Source organism: Andrographis paniculata, unplaced genomic scaffold (assembly GCF_009805555.1).
Source record: "Andrographis paniculata isolate CXL003 unplaced genomic scaffold, ASM980555v1 Contig69END, whole genome shotgun sequence".
Taxonomy (NCBI): domain Eukaryota; kingdom Viridiplantae; phylum Streptophyta; class Magnoliopsida; order Lamiales; family Acanthaceae; genus Andrographis; species Andrographis paniculata.
In genome coordinates, this window is record NW_026137605.1 from 630,906 (window position 1) to 654,809 (window position 23,904).

The 23,904-nt window shown below is 27.4% G+C and overlaps 2 protein-coding genes across 2 annotated transcripts; both read right to left on the bottom strand.

Annotated features, from left to right (window-relative positions):
- Positions 1–226: 226 nt before the first annotated feature.
- LOC127263718 (cysteine proteinase 3-like) lies at positions 227–3,748 on the bottom strand. The gene is made up of 8 exons (XM_051292901.1): positions 3,512–3,748; positions 3,237–3,358; positions 2,889–3,004; positions 2,523–2,596; positions 2,170–2,434; positions 843–974; positions 605–752; positions 227–454 (listed from the first exon to the last, which is right to left on the bottom strand). The coding sequence occupies exons 1-8, from the start codon at positions 3,709–3,711 to the stop codon at positions 417–419; spliced, it is 1,095 nt and encodes a 364-aa protein (XP_051148858.1). The 5' UTR covers positions 3,712–3,748; the 3' UTR covers positions 227–416.
- An 8,129-nt stretch (positions 3,749–11,877) lies between these two features.
- Positions 11,878–14,558, bottom strand: LOC127263719 (pro-cathepsin H-like). Its single transcript, XM_051292902.1, has 8 exons — positions 14,330–14,558; positions 14,061–14,182; positions 13,387–13,508; positions 13,085–13,158; positions 12,727–12,991; positions 12,505–12,636; positions 12,271–12,406; positions 11,878–12,130 (listed from the first exon to the last, which is right to left on the bottom strand). Exons 1-8 carry the CDS (start codon positions 14,524–14,526, stop codon positions 12,093–12,095), a joined length of 1,086 nt encoding a protein of 361 aa, XP_051148859.1. The 5' UTR covers positions 14,527–14,558; the 3' UTR covers positions 11,878–12,092.
- Positions 14,559–23,904: the final 9,346 nt, after the last annotated feature.

The following is a 23,904-nucleotide window of genomic DNA, read 5'->3' on the forward strand; positions in this document are numbered from 1 at the left end:
AAATATTAAATAAATTATAACATTTTGCTTCCGGAATTTAGATGTTAATTTCGTCACTGCCTGCAAACTAAATTTCACAAAATAAACCACACTAGACAAATCATATGTGACAGGATGATCTGAATGCAGCTCATGACCTCACTGTCATATTGTCATTATTGCATCTTTTTGTTATGAGTATTTAGTTTATTACATATATTTTCTTAGATATAACAACAAATTATCATATTTTAAATACTTCAAATTAAACATAATATTAATAATTCCCAAATAATTAATTATCATTAAAATGATACAGGAATTATTCCATGCGAATAATGCGTGAAGAAGGGCCAGTCTGGTCCTTCTTCACCTTTATTACATACATACATACATATGCATCAAGTTCTCCGGCACCATGTCGCCGCTGCCGACGACTACGCGATAATCGGGTATGACGAACAGGTGGCGACGCCTGCAAGAGAATCAAATTCGCAAAAAAATAATATTAAATAATTATCTCACCTAAAAATTTAAACAATGAGGGATCCATATCATTAATTATTATATATTCAAGTCAACTAATAAATATAATCGCGAAAACGAGAGATCGATCGAAACATACCACACATGTTCTTGCCCATCTCCATCTTGAAGTAGCCGTCATCACCCCAACTGGCGCCCCAGGAGTTTTTCATCAGCCAATACGGGGTTGGGACGCCATCTACGTCTTCAACTCCATAGCCAACTGCAAGAACGGCGTGGTTCACATCCTGCAACCACATATCGACTCTCTCAACTTAGAAAAAAAATCCAATCCAATCTCTTTCTCTGTTTTTGTTTTCAGACAACAAACATTGTACCCATGGGTCGCTGCCGCATTCGTCACTGGTGTAAACGCCGCTTTCGTATGAGCGGAAGTCGTCAAGCGCCTCAAAAGCCACGCTGACCGGACGAACTAATGCTACTGCATGCTTGAGTTCATACTCGGCGCCCTGTGGTATTGTGACGGATTAGAGTTAATAATCGAATAATAAATAAACAAAAATGTAAAGAAGACACAGATTTATCTATCGTGATTCACCAAAAATGTAATGGATATGTCCACCGACATAAACTGTGAACAAATTTATTCAACGAGATTACATATTACAAATTTGATATCTAAATCTATTCATATAGACTAAAGGTGTATTTGTTTGAAGGATTTTGGAGGATTTCCACTATTCATTCAATTTTTTTCCCAAAAAAACATCAAATCAAACACCTATTTTTCATTTTTTATATTATACTAAAAATCAATTTTACATTCAAAACATCACATCAAACCCTATTTATATCACATCATACAACTATTCAAATTCAAAATTTTTACTATTCAAATCCCAATCCAAAATCCAAACCCCCAAACAAACACACCCTAAGAGAATATTAGTTAAATGCGAACTCAAAAGCCCAATACCGCGTACCGTTGGGCCGGAGCCACTCTGCGCCCCCGGACCCAGCCAAGAGGCCCCCTTTGACCTCCCGACTCGCTGAACGGGCAGCGAGACCCGTGAAAACTAGGGGTGACAATTCGGATCTGCCCGATCCAATTCCAAATTGTGTTGGGCCAGCACAACCGATTTGCAATCGGAAACTCCGCCGGGCCGGCCCATTTTTTTTTTAAAAAAAATTAAATTATTTTGTTTATTTTTGAATTAATTTGGAACAAAATATATTTTTATAATATAAATGAAAAATTGAACCCACAACCAAACATATACAAATTAAGACCTTTCCCATCGTATTATAACATTTGTCTTTATTTTAAAATTTAATATATATATATATATATTAATTTATTAAAGTTTTAAATATTAATTTTAAAAACCAGATCTGGTCAAGCACTGTTTGAAAATTTTCGGGCATTTTTTCGAGATCCAAACACGATTTTTTCATACTGTGCTCAGTCGGGCTTTCGAGTTGTGCTTATTTTTGACATCCCATTGAAAATTCAACAAAGTGACAAACAAAATTGAAGGCATACTACGTTTTCATGTACATTGTTAGGAGGATTGAATCTTATCGAACATAGCATGCCGAAGACAATTTTCAACTGGGATCGAAGCACAAAATCGACTTAACCACACGAACGAATGGAGATATAGTCGAGACAATATGAAAAATGGATCGAGCAGATTATGTTACCTGAGTGATGTTGATGGAGTCACGTACTTGAACTACAGCATTTGCGGGTTTGTATTTGCAAATACCATCCTCTGCCGTGTAGGGATATGATTTTTCAGTCTCGATCCCACCGTTGTATTTTATGTATTCGAAGGCTTGAGAAGGCAATCCGCCATTGCAGCCAAAGTTGTTGAATGCTCCAGCGCAATCGACGAGCTGTTGCTCCGACAGAGAAATGTTCACACCATATGCTTGAGCATAAGCAGCCTCAAGTGCTCCAGTTGTGCTGTAGATTACGACGATAATAGTGATTCATAAACTTAGACACAACAGAAAAGCTATGTTTCGACGTGCTGGAACCAAGTTGAACCTACCTGAAAGTCCAGCAAGATCCGCAGGAACCTTGATCTTTGACAGGGCCAATGATGCCAGTTTTCCTCCAATCTACCTGCACAACCCATCTCAAAATTGTCGAATATTGTTTACGATACAAGTTAATGTTTAACTAGTTGAATGAAACAGTAAGGTTCAGAGTTTGTTCATAGTATTGTTTAACTAGCCCTCGTCAGAATCTTATCTCCTAGAATAATTTGAATATGATTATATCCAAAGTATGCCTGTAGATCTAACAAATATCAAAATCTTCAAATCGAAGAGGTCATTTGTTCTTATTCTAATTAGGTGAATGATGATCAACACCGGAACAAGATTTAATCAAAATTGAATAGAGACGGGTGTACCGAATCAGGAAGGATTCCACGAGTTAGCTTGTGATTGCCTTTTGTTGTAGCAGAGCACTCTTGAGGTGCTCCCAATCTATGCTTACGGAACTCGTCCCAGGTCATATCAGCAAACTCTGTTCATTGAATATTTGAAAGTTTAATGCTAGAAGAAACAAGGATTTAATCTGATTGATAACATCCATAGTTCTGATCTTCATTTCAAGAGATATTTTGTACGAAAACACATGCGTATGAATGAGGGAAAAAAACAAAGCAACATCCATCTCAACAATTGAAGTTCATGGAATATTTCTACGGAAATACTTGTGTATGATTATGAATGAGGGACAAAAACAGAGAGTATACCGTTAATTCCCAAAGTGTAAGGCAGCTTCTTCTGGTTATGCGCTCTGATCTTCTTCAACGTGTCTGAGAAGATCTCGAACCTTCTCATAATCTCCTCAGCATTCTCATACCTCTTCCCGTACCTTCAACCAGAGAAAATCCATCAACAAAACCAAAATCACTCTAACACCAAAATCATCTATCTTAATCCTCGACAAACCACAAACACAAAGCACCAAAACAAATAAATAAATAAATCATAAACCAAACCTAGAAAATTCTAAACACAAACTCACCTACGAGCAAAGCGAGCGAACGATAGAGCGCGGCGTGAGTTGCCTACAATTCCGAGTATAGAGGTTTCCAACTCGTGCAGGCCGTCGACAACCTGTCTGATACGACTTTCCTCGAGGAACTCCGATCCGCCGTGTGAGCCGGCGGCGGCGCAGGCGATCAGAAATCCGGCGACGAGGAGGAGCTGCAACGTACGAGCCATGTGGAGTGTGTACTCTATCTGATCGGTGGGTTGCACAGAGCAGAGCAGAACTACTTACTTATATGGGTGTCTAATCGTCTTGTGGGCCAGTAGGTATGATGACGTGGAGGGATCTAATTGATTGAAATTTGTCTCGTCCGTAGAATGGAATCTAGAGGATCACGAGCTAGCCAATATAAGAGAGGATAGTGATTGGACGATGGATGAAAATCAACGGCTGTGATTAAAGCACGTTGTTCTTTGCCCAAAGTATATTGGTTTTCCTTGCGATATCAATTCTATTTCAACCGTGCTGACTCATAATACTCCTTTCGTAATTTAATTTGAAATTATATATACCTCAGTCCCGCAAAATAGCATTTATTTTTTAATGTATATATTTTAATGTTAGGGTTATACTGCCTCCGTTCCTCGTACGTATCATTTTATTTTTTTTGGAAAATAATTGCACACTTTAATGTCATTTTAAATTTTTAAATTTTATTTTTTTAATTTTAATTAAACTAATTAGTTATGTTAATTTTAATTTATAATTATTTATATTACATGATAATTATTTTCACTAATATATTCTTAATTATTTACTAATTACACTCCTACTAAAATACCGTGTCTACAGTGTGCAGACACGGTGGGACGGAGGGAGTATTGATTTGTAATATAAAAGACAAAAATATCTATAACATTTGTGTAATATATTGAAAGTTGTAGGAATATTAATTATGTTAGGTAAATAGTAAATTACTAAATTAGAAAATTATATTTTTTTTTGTTAGACGAATAAAAATAGAAAATAGTATCCTTCTTATTATGAGACGGAGGGATATTATCACAATTCAATGTAAATTATCCAAATTATTGTAGATATGAGAATTTAAATAAAGTATAATTATTATTTTCTTTGTCCCAGTTTATTTTTTCACTCTAATTTTGAGATGACTAAATCATTTAATTAAAATAAAATAATAATTATAAATTAAAATTGAGATGACTAAATAATTTAATTAAACACGAATTTTAAAATCTGATTAAAATATATAATTATATATTTAAAAAATGACAAATTATATGAGACGTATCAAAATAGAAAGAGCAGACAAATTAGGTGGGACGGAGAGAGTATGTAATTAAAAAATATATTAATAAAACTAATTATTGTATAATAAAAATAATTATAGATTAATATTAAGATAACTGAATAGTTTAATTAAGATTAAAAAATATATAAATTGTGAATTTTAAAATATAATTAAAGTGTATAACTAACTATATTTCCAAGAAAAAAAGACAAATTATGTGGGACGAACTTAAATAGAAAATATAGACATTCTATATAGAAGTGAGGAAGCATATATTTTTAATATAAAAATTTAAAAATAATAGTATTTTAATTATAATTAGAAGGTAAATATAATATAAAAATATTTTTTATTTTTTTTTTTTGTGTAAAAATAATAATGTGACTGTAAAATAGAATATTTGTAAAAAAAAAATAATAGGTCCATAATTATGTTTAATGATTATTGTAATTAAACCATTCAAAATAAATATATATATTTTATAAGTGGAAGAAAAATTATTTAAATTCAAATACATATTAAAATTTCAATTTCAATTTGAAACACAAATCAATAAATCAAATTAAATGTATATAGATAATTTACTATATGGTAAAAAAACATCCAATGTGCTTGTTTTGTATTTAAATTTTAATATTTTAAAATAAAAATATTCAAATGTTTTAATTTGTTAGTAGATATATTGATATTAAATGTATATATTTATATATATACCAAAAAAATATTCAAACAAAATGTTGGCAGTTATATATAAAGGGTTTGTTTACATACTATTTTTAAATGAATTTATTTTTTATATTAGATATAAAAATTTGTGTTGGTAATATAAAAATAGTACCACTATTTTATTTTAAATTATTGATTTTTTGATAAGTAAATAAAATATATTATATATATTGCTTTCTTATATTTCCTCCATCTCATATACCGTGTCTGCTACACACGGTATTTTAAGAGGGATGTAATTAGTAAATAATTAAGAATGTATTAGTGAAAATAATTATTCTATAATATAAATAATTATAAATTAAAATTAAGATAATTAATTAAAATTAAAAAAAATAAATTAAAAAATTTAAAATGAAATTAAAATGTATAATCATTTTCTAAAAAATAAAAGTGACATGGAATATGGGACGGACAGAAACGGCAACGTGGACATGATATGTGAGACGGAGGGAGTAATATTTATGTGAAATTGTATCACCAAAAAATATTAGATGAACAAATTCAAGCTCTTACAAGTTTGTGCTCCATTTGTTTATAGAGGTTTACTTGTATTTTTAATTTTTTATATTATATTAAAATTTTTATTATATTTAAAATATTATATTAATATATATATCACATATAATAATATTTCAATTTTAGAATTATCAGAAAACTTGTGGTATGTTTTCTTTTCAAAAAAATTTTCAATACATTATTTTCAAAAAAAAAAAAAAATCAATACACTGCGTATATTCATTATTTTTATATTATTTATACAATTTTTTATATGAACAATTTTCTTCAAATAAAAACACAAAACAAACACATTTTTTGGTGGAGGCATTGAAAATTCTTTAATACGATGGTTCTTGATTTTGATGGGGTCAAGACAAAATCAATCAAGAACCTTTATTATTGTTATTATTATTATTATTATTTATAATAATGTTCAAATATAAGTGTATTTACTTTTTATTTGAAATCACTATTTTTCAATATTATTATATTTATTAAATTATATGATTTTAAATAACATGTCATTAAAAAAAATAAGGTAAACTGTTATTTTTGGTTCAGCGAGTGGACGCTTTATCATTTTAGTCCCCTAAGCGGAGCCCGTCGCAAACTAGTCCCATAAGTAAAAAAATTTCGCTGTTTTAGTCATCCGGTGCCGGAGACGCCCGCGTGGCTCGCCGGAGGTGACGTGTTCGCCAGGTCACACGTGGATTTTTTTAAAACTTATTTTAAATTTATTTTTAATTTTATTTGTATTTTTTTATTTTTTTATTTGGTCCAATTAAAAAAAAAATCCACGTGTCCGCCAGGTGTCGCTGACCTGGCGGGACACCTGGCGTACACGTCACCTCCGATGAGCCACGCGGGCATCTCCGGCGCCGGAAGACTAAAACAACGAAAATTTTTCACTTATTGGAGTAGTTTGCGACAGACTCCACTTGCGAGACTAAAATGATAAAGGGTCCAATTGCTAGACTAAAGAACAGTTTATCCCAAAAAAATAAAATATTGTATTACTAATCAAACATATCTACTATTCCTTACAAAAATATTAAAATATTTTAAAAAAATTCAAAGACTGTATTATTATTGATCACCTGTATATAGATACTATAAAACAAATTTGACATACTAATATAAAAAAAATTTAACTTATAGATAAGAACAAATTATAATCTAAAACTAACAAATCAAAAATAAATTAAATCAAACTAATCTAAACAAAATAATATACTAAATCTAAAATATCTATACAAAATAATAAATATCGTTAATAAAAACAAAATAGGCCAAATCATTTCGAACATATGGATACATAGTAGAAAAAAAAAAAGTGTTGCAAAAAGGACACGTCAAACGTGGTACTGCATGATACACTCGGTCTATTCACTCAACATTTATTAATAAAATAATTTTTCATAAATATTATTAAAAAAAAAATCAATATTCACACACATTAATATTATACTTTTTTCGCCCAGATGTCGTGTCTGCTACACTGTAGATACGGTATTTTAGGAGGGGTGTAATTAGTAGATAATTAAGAATGTATTAGTGAAAATAATTATTCTATAGTATAAATAATTATAAATTAAGATTAACATAACTAATTAGTTTAATTAAAAATTAAAAAAAAATTAAAAAATTAAAAATAGATTAAAGTGTGTAATCATTTTCCAAAAAAGAAAAGTGACATGGTATGTAGGACGGACAGAAACGGCAACGTGAACATGGTATCTGGGACGGAGAAATTTCTATATATTATTCATTAATAAAAAATCAATCATTAAAAATATAATATTTATATTACCAACGTAGTCTTTATATTACACACAAAAAATCAATTTATTTTAAAAATTAAAAAAAAAAACCTTAATGAAATGATATTTTATGGTCCAAAATGAAATGGCACTGTCCACTTACAAATGTCCATATCAAATTTTTGTGTGCGTGTTCAATTATTTTTAAAGCACGTTTGTGTTTTCCTATCTAAAAATTTCTAAGATATTTTTCTATTAATATTAGTAAATTAAAGAATAAGGTTTGTTTGTTTTTGTAAAAAAATAATATTTTTTTAAAAAATACTATAATACACAAATTTATTATTTTTATATTATTTACTATTCTTTATACCTTATATAAAAAAAAATATAATTTCAAATAATTTTACAAAACTAATTAACCTTAATACTTCATAATTCATGTCTTTCAAACTCTTTTAATATGGAGGGAGTATTATTTTTTTTTATGTGAGTAATATTATTGATATTTTTAAAATAAAAATTAACATATATAGTTAAAAAAATTTAAAATACATATTTAAATATTTTACATATTCTATAAAATATATACAATATGAATATAAAATAAATTTTTTTTATGATAAAAGTAAATAAAAAATATAAATATATTTACGGTTAATATAAACTAATTTTATAAAATATTAAGGAGTTTTAAATGTAAATAAAATTAATTTATTATTAAAATAATTATAAAAAAAATTCTCATGCTTAAAATGTTATAAATTTAATTTGGGTGTGTTTGTTTGTTAGATTTGGTAGAATTTCTACTATTCACTAACATTTTTCTCTCAAAAAATATCAAATCAAATAAATAGTAGTATTTATTATTTTTTATATTATACTAAAATTAATTTTATATTCAAAACCTATTTATATCATATCATACAACTATTTCACGTCAAAAATTTTATTATTCAAATTCAACCTCAAAATCCAAACCCCAAACAAACACACAAATAATTAATTTATATTTCTTAAATACATTAAAAATAAATTTACTAAAATTAAATTATTACATAAATGACTTTGAGAAGTCAAACAAATAAGCTTTTTTTCCTTTCACTCTCTTGTATATATTTGAAATTAAACTTTTTTTTTTTTTTTTTCAGTTTCATATCTAATAAATTTTTTTTGCTAAAATGGTCATTTAGTGCCGGACTCGTCACGCTAGCAGCCGTCACTGATGTGGCACTGACGCGGATGACAGGGCATTGCCACGTAGATGCCACGTTGTAGGACCATTTTAGCGAAAGAAATTTACTTGCAAGACTATTTTGAAACAAAGTCCACTTAAATGTCCTAAAAATAATAAAAAAAATATCATGTACAAGACTAAAAAAATAGTTTAACAAGACACTTTGTAAAAAAAATAAAAATAAAAATAAAAAATCCACATGTAAAATTGAAGCTGCTGCCCTCGGATTAGCTACTAATAAATTTTTTTTTTTTTCTTGTTTTTCCCTCTTGATAACTCCCTTTACCTATCCCCTGGGGCAGGGAGGGAGCAAGAGGGAAGCCCTCGCCGCAGCTCGTGCATTCAGGAGTTTGGACCCCCCTTTCCCCCGGAAGAGGGGAACACGAACTACACAATATTTGCATTCAAGCTTTCCCCCGGTGTGAGGTATAAAGAACTATTCAACCTCCGGATTAAAGGTTAAATTGTTGCTTTTCTCCTTTACTCCAGTCCTCCGGGTTTGTCTTTGGATTCTAGGTATTTCCCTCCGGTTCCCCTGTTTGTGTTTAATTGGTACTCGCCTTATTCCATCGGCTTCGCCGAATGTCACGGCGAGCTCAACCTTCGGTGTCAGCCGCGTCAATAACGGCGAGTCAGCGTGACGAGTCGGGCACCAGAAAATCATTTTAGCTAAAAAATTTTACTTGCGAAACTATTTTCAGAGTTTACTCGAAATTCTAAAATGATAAAAGAACTAAAAAATAGTTTAACTTTTCTAATATTTTATTAGGTAATTTTTTATTCTCAATAAATGACATGCATGCATTAATATATTTTTTTTAGATAAATTTTAAGGAATAATTCCGAAACGTACTCTAATTTATTTTCATCTAATGAATGTTAGGAAAATACATAGAGTATATTTTATCTAAATATGAGCAAATAATAATGTATAATTATATAAGTTGTTCTGGTTCATTTGATTAATTAGATTAGGTAATATAATTATGAAATAATTAATAATTTATTTGATTGACTTAAATTATATATGATTTAATTATAGAAATAATCAATAATTTATTTGATTTAATTGATTTTAATTACGGTGATTTATAAATTGCTATATGATATACGAATTAGAAATGTATTTGGTGCATTTTAAATAAAATTTCTCCAACAATATATTGTATTATTTTTTAAAAATATATATATTTATAACACAATTTCAACTTTAAAAATTATAATTTCATAATTCTCCTTTTAAAAATAATAATAAGAAAAAACACACACACAAAAAAAAAAATTATTCCAAGTAATAATCAAACATACCAAATAAAATTTAAATATATATAGGGTATTTCTGCTCAAAAAAAAAAAAATGATCCAATTTTCAATATATATATATATATATAATATGTCATGTGAGATTTAATGTTGACCCACAACTATCAGCAGCATGTTGATTCATTAATAACACTACTAGATTACAACAATTGATCCAACGGCATGTATTATTCGAACATAATCTAATGAACAAGGTTTCATCCTCTCATGACTTGAATTTCGACGCAGCAAATAGAGTTCACATGGACGAGCAAAACTTATTTGTTCTAATTTCAATCTCAATCAATCGCTCAATAAGCAACAAAGATATCCAAAAAATTAAAATTTCATCTCCCTTCACTGAAACCGAATGACCAAGTCAAAATCACCCAATATATTGTATTCGATTTATAAAATTGTGTGAACATGTATATTATTCAATGCTAGAAAAGTAGATAGAAAAAAATATTGTGTGCCTAAAACATGTGAAAAATAATTTATAAAATTGTGTGAACCTAATTACTCCCTACGTCCCATTGAAAGGGTGATATTTATTTTTTGTACGTATATTTTTTAATATGAATATTATATTGGGTTGCAGTAATAAAAAATAAAAAATAAAAATACCCCTATTATTATTATCGTATAATATAAAAGTAATGACGTTTGTGAAATATATTGTAAGTTGGAAGAATTTATTATGTTAGGTAGATAGTACAATTACTAAAATAGAAAATGATAACATTGTTCTGAGACGGACGAAAATGAAAAATGACAACATTTCAATGAGTCGGATAAAATATTATTTTTTATAATGACTTTTCAAGGTTTAGAGAGGAGTTAAACCATTAGAATCTTGTTTCCAAATGTTAAAGAATTTGGATAAAATGTATCAGTGATCGCTTTTGTATTAAAATATTGAAATTATTTGTAATTGAAATAAATTAGAATAAGGAGCATTTTATACTATATTATACAACTTGATATGTAATGAGATTGAAAACAAAACTCAACATTTTCTAAGTCATGTAAAATATTTTAAAATTCAATAAACAATATATTGTTTGACGTTTTTCACTATCTAATATATCTATATATAAAGTATGCACATAATAGAGGGTTCTCAATTAGGATTAAGATGCAAAAAAAAATTAAAAAAAATTCGTTTTAATACAATAAATGAAATATTATTGCAAAAGAACATAGTACAAAGAAGGCGACAATCTCAAACTAGATCAATTGAAAGTCATCTAGAAGAATGCAACAAATTAGAAAACAATCAAAACAATGCATCATAATTATAAGATAAGAACAAACTGTAATTCATATGTACGTATTCAACTGTGAAAACAATCACAATCACGACCTACGTCCTATAAAAACATAAGCAGTTGCTTGTATTGAACCGTAATATTGATAAATCAGACGTAATCATTACAAACATAACTTTAAAAAATGGGCTATAAAATCATTTGTTCCTTTGTGATCTTTTTGTTATAGTTATTTCGTTTATTGCATATATTTTATTAAATATAGCAATAAACTATAATAATTTTAATACTTCAAGTTAAACATAATATTAATTCCTCAATAATTAATTATCATTAAAATGATACAGGAATTATTCCAAGCTAATAATGCATGAAGAAGAAGGGACAACATAGAACGTACCATACCAATACCTGCCTGGTTCTTCTTCACCTTTATTACAACCATACATAGATAGATACATATGCATCAAGTTCTCCAGCAACATGCCGCCGCCGCCGCCGCCGACTACGCGATAATCGGGTACGATGCACAGGTGGCGACGCCTGCAAGAGAATCGAGTTCGAGCAAAGTACGCAAAAATAATAACAATCTCACGTAAAAATTAAATTCAATCAAAATTCTCAAATATAATATTAAACGATCATCTCAACTAAAACGGCGAAAACGTAAGATCGAACCATACCACACATGTTCTCGCCCATCTCTATCTTGAAGTAGCCGTTATCGCCCCAATCGTCGCCCCACGAGTTCTTGATCAGCCAATACGGGACGCCGTCTTCGACTCCATAGCCAACCGCAAGAACAGCATGGTTCACATCCTGCCAAAAAAAAAATCCAATCCAATCCCTTTCTCAGTTTTAATTTTCAGACAACAAACATGGTACCCGGCCTGGGGGCACCATGCCGAAGAACTCACCCACGGTTCGGCGAAGCATTCATCGCTGGTGTAAACGCCGCTTTTGTATGAACGGAAGTCGTCAACAACCTCAAAAGCCACGGTGACCGGACGAACTAATGCCACTGCATTCTTGAGTTCGTCCTCGGCGTACTGTGGTTATTTTCATGTACATTGTCAGGAGTATTGAATCCAATCGAACATAGCAGATTATGACAAAAGGGATGAAGCAGATTATGTTACCATAGTGATTTTGACGGAGTCCTGTACTTTAACTACAGCATTTTCGGGTTTGTATTGGCAAATGCCATCCTCTGCCGTGTAGGGATATGAACTTTCAGTGTCGATCCCACCGTTGTCTTTTATGTATTCAAAGGCTTGAGAAGGCAATCCGCCATTGCAACCAAAGTTGTTGAATGCTCCAGCGCAATCAACGAGCTGTTGCTCCGACAGAGAAATGTTCACACCATATGCTTGAGCATATGCAGCCTCAAGTGCTCCCGTTGCGCTGTAGAGTACGACGACTTACATAGTGATTAATTAAACAAAAAAAACTAGTTTTCGATCTAATCATCGTCTCCATAGACCAAGTTGAACCTACCTGAAAGCCCAGCAAGATCCGCAGTGACCTTGATCTTTGACAGGGCCGATGATGCCAGAGTTCCTCCAGTCTACCTGCAACCCATCTCAAATTGAATGAATCAGTAAGGTTTAGATTTTGTTCATATTATAGTTCCTTAGCATTATATTGTTGCAAAGCCTAGCCCTTATCAGAATCTTATCTCTTAGAAAATATAATTACAACGAAAAACTGTTTGCAGATCTAAGAAACATCACAAGTTTCCAATATGCAAAATTAAAACAGTGTGAAATGGACATTAGTCTAATTAGCTGAAGGATTACCGATTCAGGAAGGTTTTCGTGAGTTAGCTTGTGATTGCCTTTTCTTGAATCGCTGCAGTCAAACTCTTGAGGTTCTCCCAACTTATGCTTGCGGAACTCAGCCCAAGTCATATCAGCAAACTCTGTCCATTGCAAACGCATCATCAAGAAAGAGTCAAGTACTTCTAACGTATGAAAACAGCTTATAAACTCAATAAGCTTCGTATTAACTGTTCGAAAGTGTAATGCTAGAAGAAACAAGAAGGATTCAATCTGATTAATAACCTCCATAACATGCATGATAAAATCAGCATTGTGTAGTTTGATCAACGCAGAGAAATGTCAGATGGAAAAAAGTTTGTTGTAATAGCTTGTGTCATGTTTGCAGATATTATATATGACAAGCAAACATATTATATATATATATATTACCAAAAACAGCATTCCTCTAAGAATCTTCCAATCATTATTGTCATGAACTCTTAAAATGGACATTTGTATGAATGTAGGAAACTATCATTACAAATTGAATCCTTTTACTTCCTTCATCAGCATTTTCATCGCACAAAAGCTTGAGGCATCAAATAGTAAACAAGTAAACATGCAAATAAAACAAAGCAACATCAATGTCATCAACTGAAGTTCATAGAATATTTGTATGCACATACACGTGCAAAAACAGAGAATATACATACTGTTAATTCCCAAAGTGTAAGACAGATTCTTCTGGTTATGCACTCTGATCTTTTTCAACGTCTCTGAGAAGATCTTGAACCTTCTCTTAATCTCCTCAGCATTCTCATACCTCTTCCCGTACCTTTTACCAGAGAAAATCCATCAACAAACCAAATCACTCTAAACCTAAATCATCTATCCGAATCCTCAACAAACCACAAACACAAAGCACCAAAGTAAATAAATAAGTCAAAAATCAAAACTAGAAAAGTCCAAAACACTAACTGACCTACGAGCAAAGCGAGCGAACGATTGAGCGCGGCGCGAGTTGCCTACAATTCCGAGTATAGAGGTCTCCAACTCGTGCATGCCATCGACAACCTGTCTGATACGATTTTCCTCGAGGAAATCCGATCCGCGGAGTGACGCGGCGGCGCAGGCGATCAGAAATCCGGCGACGAGGAGGAGCTGCAACGTATGAGCCATGTGGATTGTGCAGTTGACAGTTACTCTAGTGGATCGGTAGATTGCACAGAGCAGAGTAGAACTATTTATACTACTTATTTTGGTATCTAATTGGCTTGTGGGCCAGTATGTATGATGACGTGGAGAGATATAATTGGTTGGAATTTGTCGCCTCTGTGGAATGGAATCTAGAGGATCACGAGCGAGCCAATAGAACAGGTTAGTGATTGGACGATGGATGAAAATCAACGGCTGTGATTAAAAGTACCTTGTCCGTACCGAAGTACATTTGTTGTGTTCCGTTATAATTTCAAATTTATTTCGGGTGTGTTTGTCGGGGATTAGATTTTAAATATACTGTTTATCCCTTTTTTTTTTTCTTTACAAATATCAAATCAAACGCTTATTTTTTTATTTTTATATTATATTAAAATCAATTTTATATTTAAAATTATACATCAACGCCTATTTATATCACATCATACAACTATTAAAATTCAAAATTTTTACTATTCAAATTTCAACTCAAAATTCAAAACCCCTCGACAAACACACCCTTCATATTCCATCCTTGGAATATTACTTATGTTTGGTCGAAAACAAAAATAGAAATAATAGTAACATTTTATTATTGAAGTATAATACCGTAGATAAAAGTAAAATAAGGTATTATAAAAAAAATTATTAAATAATTGATAAAAAAAAATAGAAAAATAAGAATAATAATATTGTTGTGATTGAATAACGTTGTAAATGAATTGTGCATAAGTTTAGGGAATGACAAAACGAGAAAAATATTACTACCTCCGTTTCACATACCGTGTCTGCTATACTGTAGACACGGTATTTTAGGATGGGTATAATTAGTAGATAATTAAGAATATATTAGTGAAAATAATTATTCTATAATATAAATAATTATAAATTAAGATTAAGATAACTAATTAGTTTAATTAAAATTTTAGGATGGGTATAATTAGTAGATAATTAAGAATATATTAGTGAAAATAATTATTCTATAATATAAATAATTATAAATTAAGATTAAGATAACTAATTAATTTAATTAAAATTTTAAAAAAAATAAATTAAAAATTTTAAAATGAGATTAAAGTGTGTAATCATTTTAAAAAAAAGAAAATGACATAATATATGGGACAGAAACGTCAACGGACATGATATGTGAGATGGAGGGAGTATTTATTTAGATGTATTTACTTTGCAGAATTAGGTGAATCACATGTTTACTATTCATTATTATAGTTCGTATAATCGGATATAGTAGCAGATGATTGATCTTCCTCTTATAGATAAGATTAAATAATAGTACAATATATTATTAATATTAAAAAAACTATTTTATCTTTTATTAATAGTTAATTTAGTATTAGTTTTATTATATACTACATCGGTCCATTTAGAAAGTATATATATATTTATTTTGTGACGTATAATTACAAAGTAACATTTCATTAAATACCTAATTTTTTTTCACAAATGCTTTTAGGGTGTGTTTGTTTGGGGTTTGGATTTTGAATTGAGATTTAAATAGTAAAATTTTTGAATTGAAATAGTTGTATGATGTGATATAAATATGTGTTGATGTGATATTTTGAATGTAAAATTGATTTTTAGTATAATATAAAAAAAAATGAAAAATAGATGTTTGATTTGATATTTTTGGAGGGAAAAAATTAGATGAATTGTAGAAATTTGGGGAAATCTCCCAAAAGAACACACCCTTAGGGGGCGTTTGGTACATAGAATTGAATTACAAAGAAATGATAGTAGATAATAGAATTGGAGAGAAATGGAATTGAGTAGAAAATGAGAATTAATTCTGTTGTTTGATAAAACAGAGAATTGATTTGGAAAATCTAAAAAAAAATACAGATATATGAATGAGCAAACAAAAATAAATTATTAATACGATAAAAATAGAGTTTTAACGAATGAGAATTCATGAAAAATATTTTTGGTAAATTTTTTAATAAAAAATTATAAATTATATACGATGTTTTTTAAGATTATATTTTAGTACAATTTTTTAAAATATCGTAAAAATTAAATACTTTAAAAATAAATTAAGTTTGTTTTTTGTAAAATTAAAATAATATAATTTTTAAAAAATTATAAAAATTAAATAGTACAAAAAAATTTTAAAAAATTAAAAAATATATATACTGCAACATCATTTCTCTCCATTTCTCTGCATATAGCAGAGAAATGAAAACAGAGAAATAGAAATGATTTATTTCTCAAGTTCCATTTCTATTGACTCAAACAAACAAGAGAAATGATATCATTTTCATTTCTCTGGTCTTATTTCTCTGTACCAAACACAACTTTACTTTACATCACATCATTGCACAAAAAACAAGGGTAAAAATTTCATTATTCAATTTTTAATTATCTATTATAATTAAAATAATATTATTTTTAAAATACAGCGCCAAAAGTAAATATTTACTTTTTACGTGGACGGAGTGAGTAATTAAGAGTAATTTTAAAAAATTATAATTTTATAATCATTCCGTCTCTTAACAATCTATCAATTTTTTCATTTTGGTCCGTTCCATAACAAAGTATCGATTTCCTTTTTTAATAATTGTATCATCTACCTAACATTATAAATATCTTCCAATTTACAATATATTACATAAATATCATTACATTCCTATCATCCAATACTAATAGAGGTAATTTAGTATTTTTACCTTTATTTATACTTTATTCTAATATAATGTTAATATTTATAAAATTTTGTGTAAAAAGTAAATAGATATATAGATATGAGACGGATGAAATACTTAATAAAACATTTATGAGATTAAAAAAAAAATTCGAAAAACATAAAATTCAAATGGTAAAATGGGGTGAAATTTGGTTAAAAAAACAAAATTTCTCCGTCTCATAACAAAATATTTATTTTTTTTATTTTAATTCATCCCATAACAGAGTATCTATTTCTTTTTTTATAACTGTACTATTTACCTAACATTACAAATCTTTTATAACTTACAATATATTACACAAATGTCATTACCTTCATATCACGTACTAATAAGATTATTTTAGTCATTATTTTATTTTAATTATTATTTTATTTTTATTTTAATATAATATTAATATTTTTAAAATTATGTATAAAAATAAATAAATATTTAATTATGAAACAGATAGAGGGAGCAGCTATTACTTCGTGTTTTTTTTTTTTTACGATGGATTTGATATCAAAGAATCTGATTCAACCATGTGATAGACAGTGCCATTTCATTTTGTACCACGTACAATAATTTATTGCAGTACCACGTGACGTGTCCTTTTTTGTCCACAAGTTCTTTTTTCATTTTTTAAGTACTACGTACTCTGTAATAATTATGCCTATTTTGTTTTCATTATCATACTAGTATAAAAATTATTTATTGACATTCCTTTATGTAAAATATTTGGCTTCATTTACTTGTAAAATTTTAATTTTAATTTTATTATTTTAATTTTATTTTTTCTCTAAAATATCAAATTAAATATTTAATTTTTATTTATTTTATTATACTAAAGTTTAATTTTATATTTAAAATATTACATTAATATATATTTATATCACGTCAAACAGTTATTTTAATTTAAAATTTTACTGTTTAAAATCAAAATTCAAAATAAAAACTTCTTAGGTAAACATATTCTTTGTTTTTTTTTTTTTTCATTTTTATTATTTCATTTACTATCATTTTTAAATATAATTATAATTATGTATTTTAATTATATTTTAAAATTTAAAATTTAAAATTTTTTAATTTTAATTAAATTATTTAGATATTTTATTCGTGATTTATAATTATTTTTATATATAATAATTATTTTTTTACTAATATATTTTTTAATTACTTATTATTATACTATATCTAAATTCTTGTGTGTACAGTAACGTAGACATTTTTAGTGGGATGGAAGGAATAATAGGTTTATCTTTCTTCCGTCCCACGTATTTCATTTATTTTTATTTTTTATTTTCGTCACTTGTACGTAATTTGTCATTTCTTTTTTAAAAATAGAATTCGACATTTTAATCACATTTTCAATTTTATAATTTATAAATATTTTATTATATAATACTAAATGTTTTTATTTATTTATTTATTTAAGTTCTATTGAGTGAGGTATTCTTTACAATATTGTTTAAATTACGAATAGGTAAAACAAAATTTTAAGATTATAAAATATTTTCAGCAAATTTCATAAACCACGCAATAAATTCTTTACTATTTTTTCCACTACTACTAATAATAATACTCATCATGTCTCAATACAATAGTCTTATTTATCATTTTTGTCTGTCCCAAAACAATAGTTTTATTTTCATAAATAATTATATCAACATCCTATTTTTTTCATTTTTAATACACAATTATCACTATTTTTTACTCTAATACATTCACAAGGGCAAAAAAGTCTTTTATTCATACTTTTTACCAACTGCCACTATAATATCAATATTTTTTAAATCTCATATCCAATCTAATTAAGATTATATTTATGGAAGAAAGGGAGTAATAATAGGTGGTCAATTTATTTTGTCTTGATCCCATAAAAATCAAGATCTATCATATCAAAGAATTTTCAATTCCTTGGCTAATGTTTCTGAAAATTCCAAAGATCATTGTCATAACATTTTTGAATGACTGTTGTAGGTTTGTTTGATTTTAATTTAAAATATATTTTGTAAAAAAAATACTTTCGTCCGTGTTTAAAAGTCTAATTTATTTTTGCATATTGATATTTGAATATTAATCATTATATAAAAATGTAGAATAAATTAAAGAAAAATTGCAAAAATACTTTTATAAATGTCTTATAACACTAATATAATGATATTTGTACAAAATATTATACAAATATAACAATATTTTTAATATTTTATGTACAATAACACAAAATGTAAATGTGACCATTAAAGACAGACGAAATGAGTATATTTTTATTGAAAATCGTATTGAATAAATTATACTTACGTGTGTTTATCTTTTTATTTATATTTGTCTTACATATTCTGTCACTTTCTTTTGTTGGAAAAATATTATACACTTTTAATCTTATTTTAAATTTTAAATTTTAAATTTTTTAAATTTTAATTAGACTAATTAGTCATCTTAATCTTAATATATGATTATTTTTATGATACGACAATTATTTTTACTAATTAATTTTTTAATATTTATTATTATACATCTCCTAAATTTATGTGTCTACAGTAAAAAAATCGGGACGGAGAGAGTAGAATTTTAAATTTTGAAAAAGAAAAAGAAAAAAAAAAGGGAAAAAAATCATTTTTGGTCACAATATAACAAAAATTCATCAATTTTGGTCTCAATATAAAAATCTTATCAAATTTTGGTCTAAATATAACCAAAACTCATCATTTTTGTCCCAATATAACCAAAACTCATTATTTTTTGTCCCAATATAAATTTTTTTTATCAATTTTAGTCACAATATAACCAAAACTCATCATTTTTTGTCTCAATATAATCAAATCTTATTTTTTTTGGTTCCACCGTCAACAAACCAACGGAAAATATTGACGTGAAAAAAAATCAAACCTTATATTTATATTTGAAGAAATTGCACAATCTTGCAAGTCCACGTCAACATTTTTCGTTGGCTTGGTGATGGTGGGACAAAAAAAAATAAGGTTTGATTATATTGGAACAAAAAATTATGAATTTTGGTTATATTTGGACTAAAATTGATAAAAAAATTTATATTGAGACCAAAAATAATGAGTTTTGGTTACATTGGAATAAAAAATGATAAATTTTGGTTATATTAAAACCAAAATTGATAAGATATTTATATTCTGACAAAAAATGATGAATTTTGGTTATACCGAGATAAAAAAATATTTATTTATTTATTTATTTTTTTAGGAAAAAGCAAGCTAACAAACAAATCTGCCGTGAGGTTTCCGAAAATAGCCCAACACGCTTATAACTTATAATTGTCCGGATAACAATTTGGTTATGGATGAGAATCTGATTAAGAATAATAATAATAATAATAATAATAATAAATAATGTTAATATGATAAAAATATACGTAGGGTGCATTTACTATATAATTAGGTTGGATAATATAAAACATAAAATTTTAATTTAATATTTTTGAAACATTTGATTGTAATTTAAAATTGATTTAAAATGAGGTATTGATTTTAGTTTTTATTTAAACAATATTTTGATATAATATTTTATAAAATAAAAAATTATATTTTATTATTAAAAATCGTATAAGATGAGTAATATTAATTTAAGTTTAAAATAATAAAAAAAAATATTGTAAAAATATTTCCAAATCAAAGTTGAAGATGGGGTGCAATTGGTTTCTATTTAAAATCAAAATTACAATAATTTTAAATAAAATCAAAGAAGTATGATTTGTTTTTCAAAAATATCAGATTAAAGGAGTATTATTTAAATCAAAATTCATACTAATATCTTCATTTCAAACAAAATCCATGAAAATATGTAATAATGGGTTTGTTTGGTTTGTATATGAAATTGATCCTCAAATTTCTATTTTAGTTTAAATATTATTTTAATATAATATTTTATTAAAAAATATTCTTTATGTCTTATCACTAAGGATTTTGTTAGATATATTTTGGCCCAACTCAATACCAAGTCTAACCCGCAACTCAAAACCCTTTGACCCGAGCCGACCCGACCGACACCTTATAACTCCCCCAAACCACCCGTTTTCTCATTAGATAGTGTATTGCGCTATTTAGAGTCTGATTTTCTCTCCCTTTGGTTCATCTTTAGGGTTTAGGGTTTCTTCTCTGTAAGTTTTGGGTTCTCTTCTTCGCCGAAATCGCCGTCGTTCTTGTTCGATTCATTCGGTAAGTTGTTCATCTGGGTGCTTTTGTGAGGTTTTGGGGGAAATCGGTCGATTAGACTTTAGGATCGATCGAGTCCGTTGGTTTGGGGTTTTGTTTGGAGGCGGTTGAGTTAGTCCCTAAATGTGAATTATTAGGTTGTAGACTGAGCCGTAAGAATAGTTTCCCCTATCCTTTGTCGAGTCGCTTGGAAATCGCCGGAAGAGGAAGTTGCCGGAGCTGCGGCGCATGACTGGGTGTGTTCGCCGGAAGACTGTCAAAAGAGGGAAGTTCATGTTCTGCGTTGTCTAATCTTGAATTCTGATTTTTTGCATAGATTGATTGTGTTCTTAAATTGATTTTCAGAAAGTATATTGTTTTTTTTTTTCAATTTTGTTAGATACATTCTCGTTGATGTTTTTTTTGTTGTTTGACAAATTATATATATAAAACACAACATATTTTTTTTATTATTATTTTCTTTTATCTTTCTTATAATATATAACTTTTTAAGTAAATTTATTTATTTTAAATCTATTTAACAAATATAAATTAATTTAATTAAATTTTTAATATTTTACAATCAACTCAAAATTCTTATTTATATATATAAATAAATAATATCATAAGTTATTGTTGATAATTTACCAATTTATACTATTTAAAAGTAATATAACTCTTAACTAAAATGGTCATCTTACTAAATCATAAGAAATAATATACTTTTATTAGTAATAGCGTGACGAGGGTGTGTTAGTTTATGAAATAGAATTATAATACATAGTTATTTTAATGAATTATATAATTATATGATAAAATGATACAATATTTATTATAATGATTAGTGTAAGGATATCTTTAATATTAGTAAAAAATATAATTACTAAAAAAATATAAAATTAATACTTTGTTACAAGACGGATCAAAAAAAAAAAAAATAGATTGATTGTTAAAAGACAGAATGAGTATAAAATTATAGTAATACATAGATTTTTCTCGTGAATGGACAAGAGCTCAAACTTCATGCAATGACTAGTTATTTGTTCGCCAGTTATTTTGATTTGATTTTTTATTTAAATGATATTTTAATATAATATTTTATGAAAAAAATTATTTAAAAAATATACAAGGTAAATAATGTTGATATGAATTTAAAATGATAAAACACCAAACCCTAGATCACTCTTTAAAAGTATTTATATCAGCTAATATTTGAGCTAATTTAACTTATGATCATACTAATAGACCCAAAATAAAGCCACTTATGATCATAGTGATTTCATCACATATAATTTAGTATACAAAATACTTGGTACACGGATTACTAGTTAGTATTTAAATATTTAAAAATAAATATTAATTAAAAAATCAAATATGAAATATGTACAAATTCTCATTATATTTCACCTATCTCAGATACATTCTATTTTTTAAAAAAAAAAATAAAAAATAATTAATTATATTAATTCTACCTCATATTTTATTTTATTACATTATTAAAATAAAAAAATAGAATATACACTTCTATATTTGCCACATCACATAATTTATAAATTATTCATTTTATACTATAGCAAAAACAATTTATATATAATATCAAAATATTTTTAATTTTTTATAAAAAAATTATTCTTTTTTTTTTGTTTGACACAAATACTAAAATTATCTTTTAATATTTTCAATAATAAATAAAAATAATAATAATAAATAAATTAATAACCTCTTTATTATTCAAATTTGTGTTCAAAATTTTTAGGTACAACTTTTAATATATAAGATTTTGATTGATATATTTTTTCAATTTTTACTTTTTATAATAAAAAAACTATAGAAAATGGTATAATATTTTACTTGAAATAATATTTTTTATAAAAAAAATAATATTAAAAATATAAACACAATTTTAGAATATCAGAGTATTATATTTTAATATACAACAACAAAAAAATAAATAAATACTCCCTCTGTGTCGGTGCAAGGTTACCGTTTACTTTTTGCACGTAAATTTTTAAATATTAGTATTATATCGAGTTGTAGTAAAAAAGACGAAAATATCCCTATTAGTATTGTATAATATAAAAGTAACGACATTTGTGTAATATAGTGTAAGTTAGAAGGGGTATTTATTAAGTTAGGTAGACAATACAATTACTAAATTAGAAAATGGTAATTTTGTTTTGGAACAGATAAAAATAAAAAATGACAACCTTTCGATGGGACCGAGGAAGTAGGTAAAAGTTGAAACATATATAGAAATAGTATTATAAATTTTAGATTTGTTTGAATTGTTATAATATCGATCCAAATTGATCAAAAATTTCCTTTAGAAATTTTCAATTCGAAAATTTTAAAAATATGAACCACATTTAAATTTTGATTTAATTATTCAAAATATTTTGCTTGACTTTACAAATATGTACGCTCATTTATTTGTGGCGTGAGGGGTATTGTGTAATTAAAAGAGAACGTGAATTGGGCCTTTTAACGGGCCTGGGCTTAGGCCCACCTAAATAATTAATAAAATA

Excerpts from the sequence above, each read along its gene's own strand:
- LOC127263719 (XM_051292902.1), bottom strand. The coding sequence starts at position 14,526 with ATGGCTCATACGTTGCAGCTCCTCCTCGTCGCCGGATTTCTGATCGCC. Across the intron at positions 13,159-13,386 it reads ACGAAAACCTTCCTGAATCG|GTAGACTGGAGGAACTCTGG; the intron begins GTAATCCTTCAG and ends GATGGGTTGCAG. Across the intron at positions 12,992-13,084 it reads GGATCTTGCTGGGCTTTCAG|CGCAACGGGAGCACTTGAGG; the intron begins GTAGGTTCAACT and ends CGTACTCTACAG.
- LOC127263718 (XM_051292901.1), bottom strand. The coding sequence starts at position 3,711 with ATGGCTCGTACGTTGCAGCTCCTCCTCGTCGCCGGATTTCTGATCGCC. Across the intron at positions 2,435-2,522 it reads GGATCTTGCTGGACTTTCAG|CACAACTGGAGCACTTGAGG; the intron begins GTAGGTTCAACT and ends CGTAATCTACAG. Across the intron at positions 455-604 it reads GATGGGCAAGAACATGTGTG|GCGTCGCCACCTGTTCGTCA; the intron begins GTATGTTTCGAT and ends ATTCTCTTGCAG.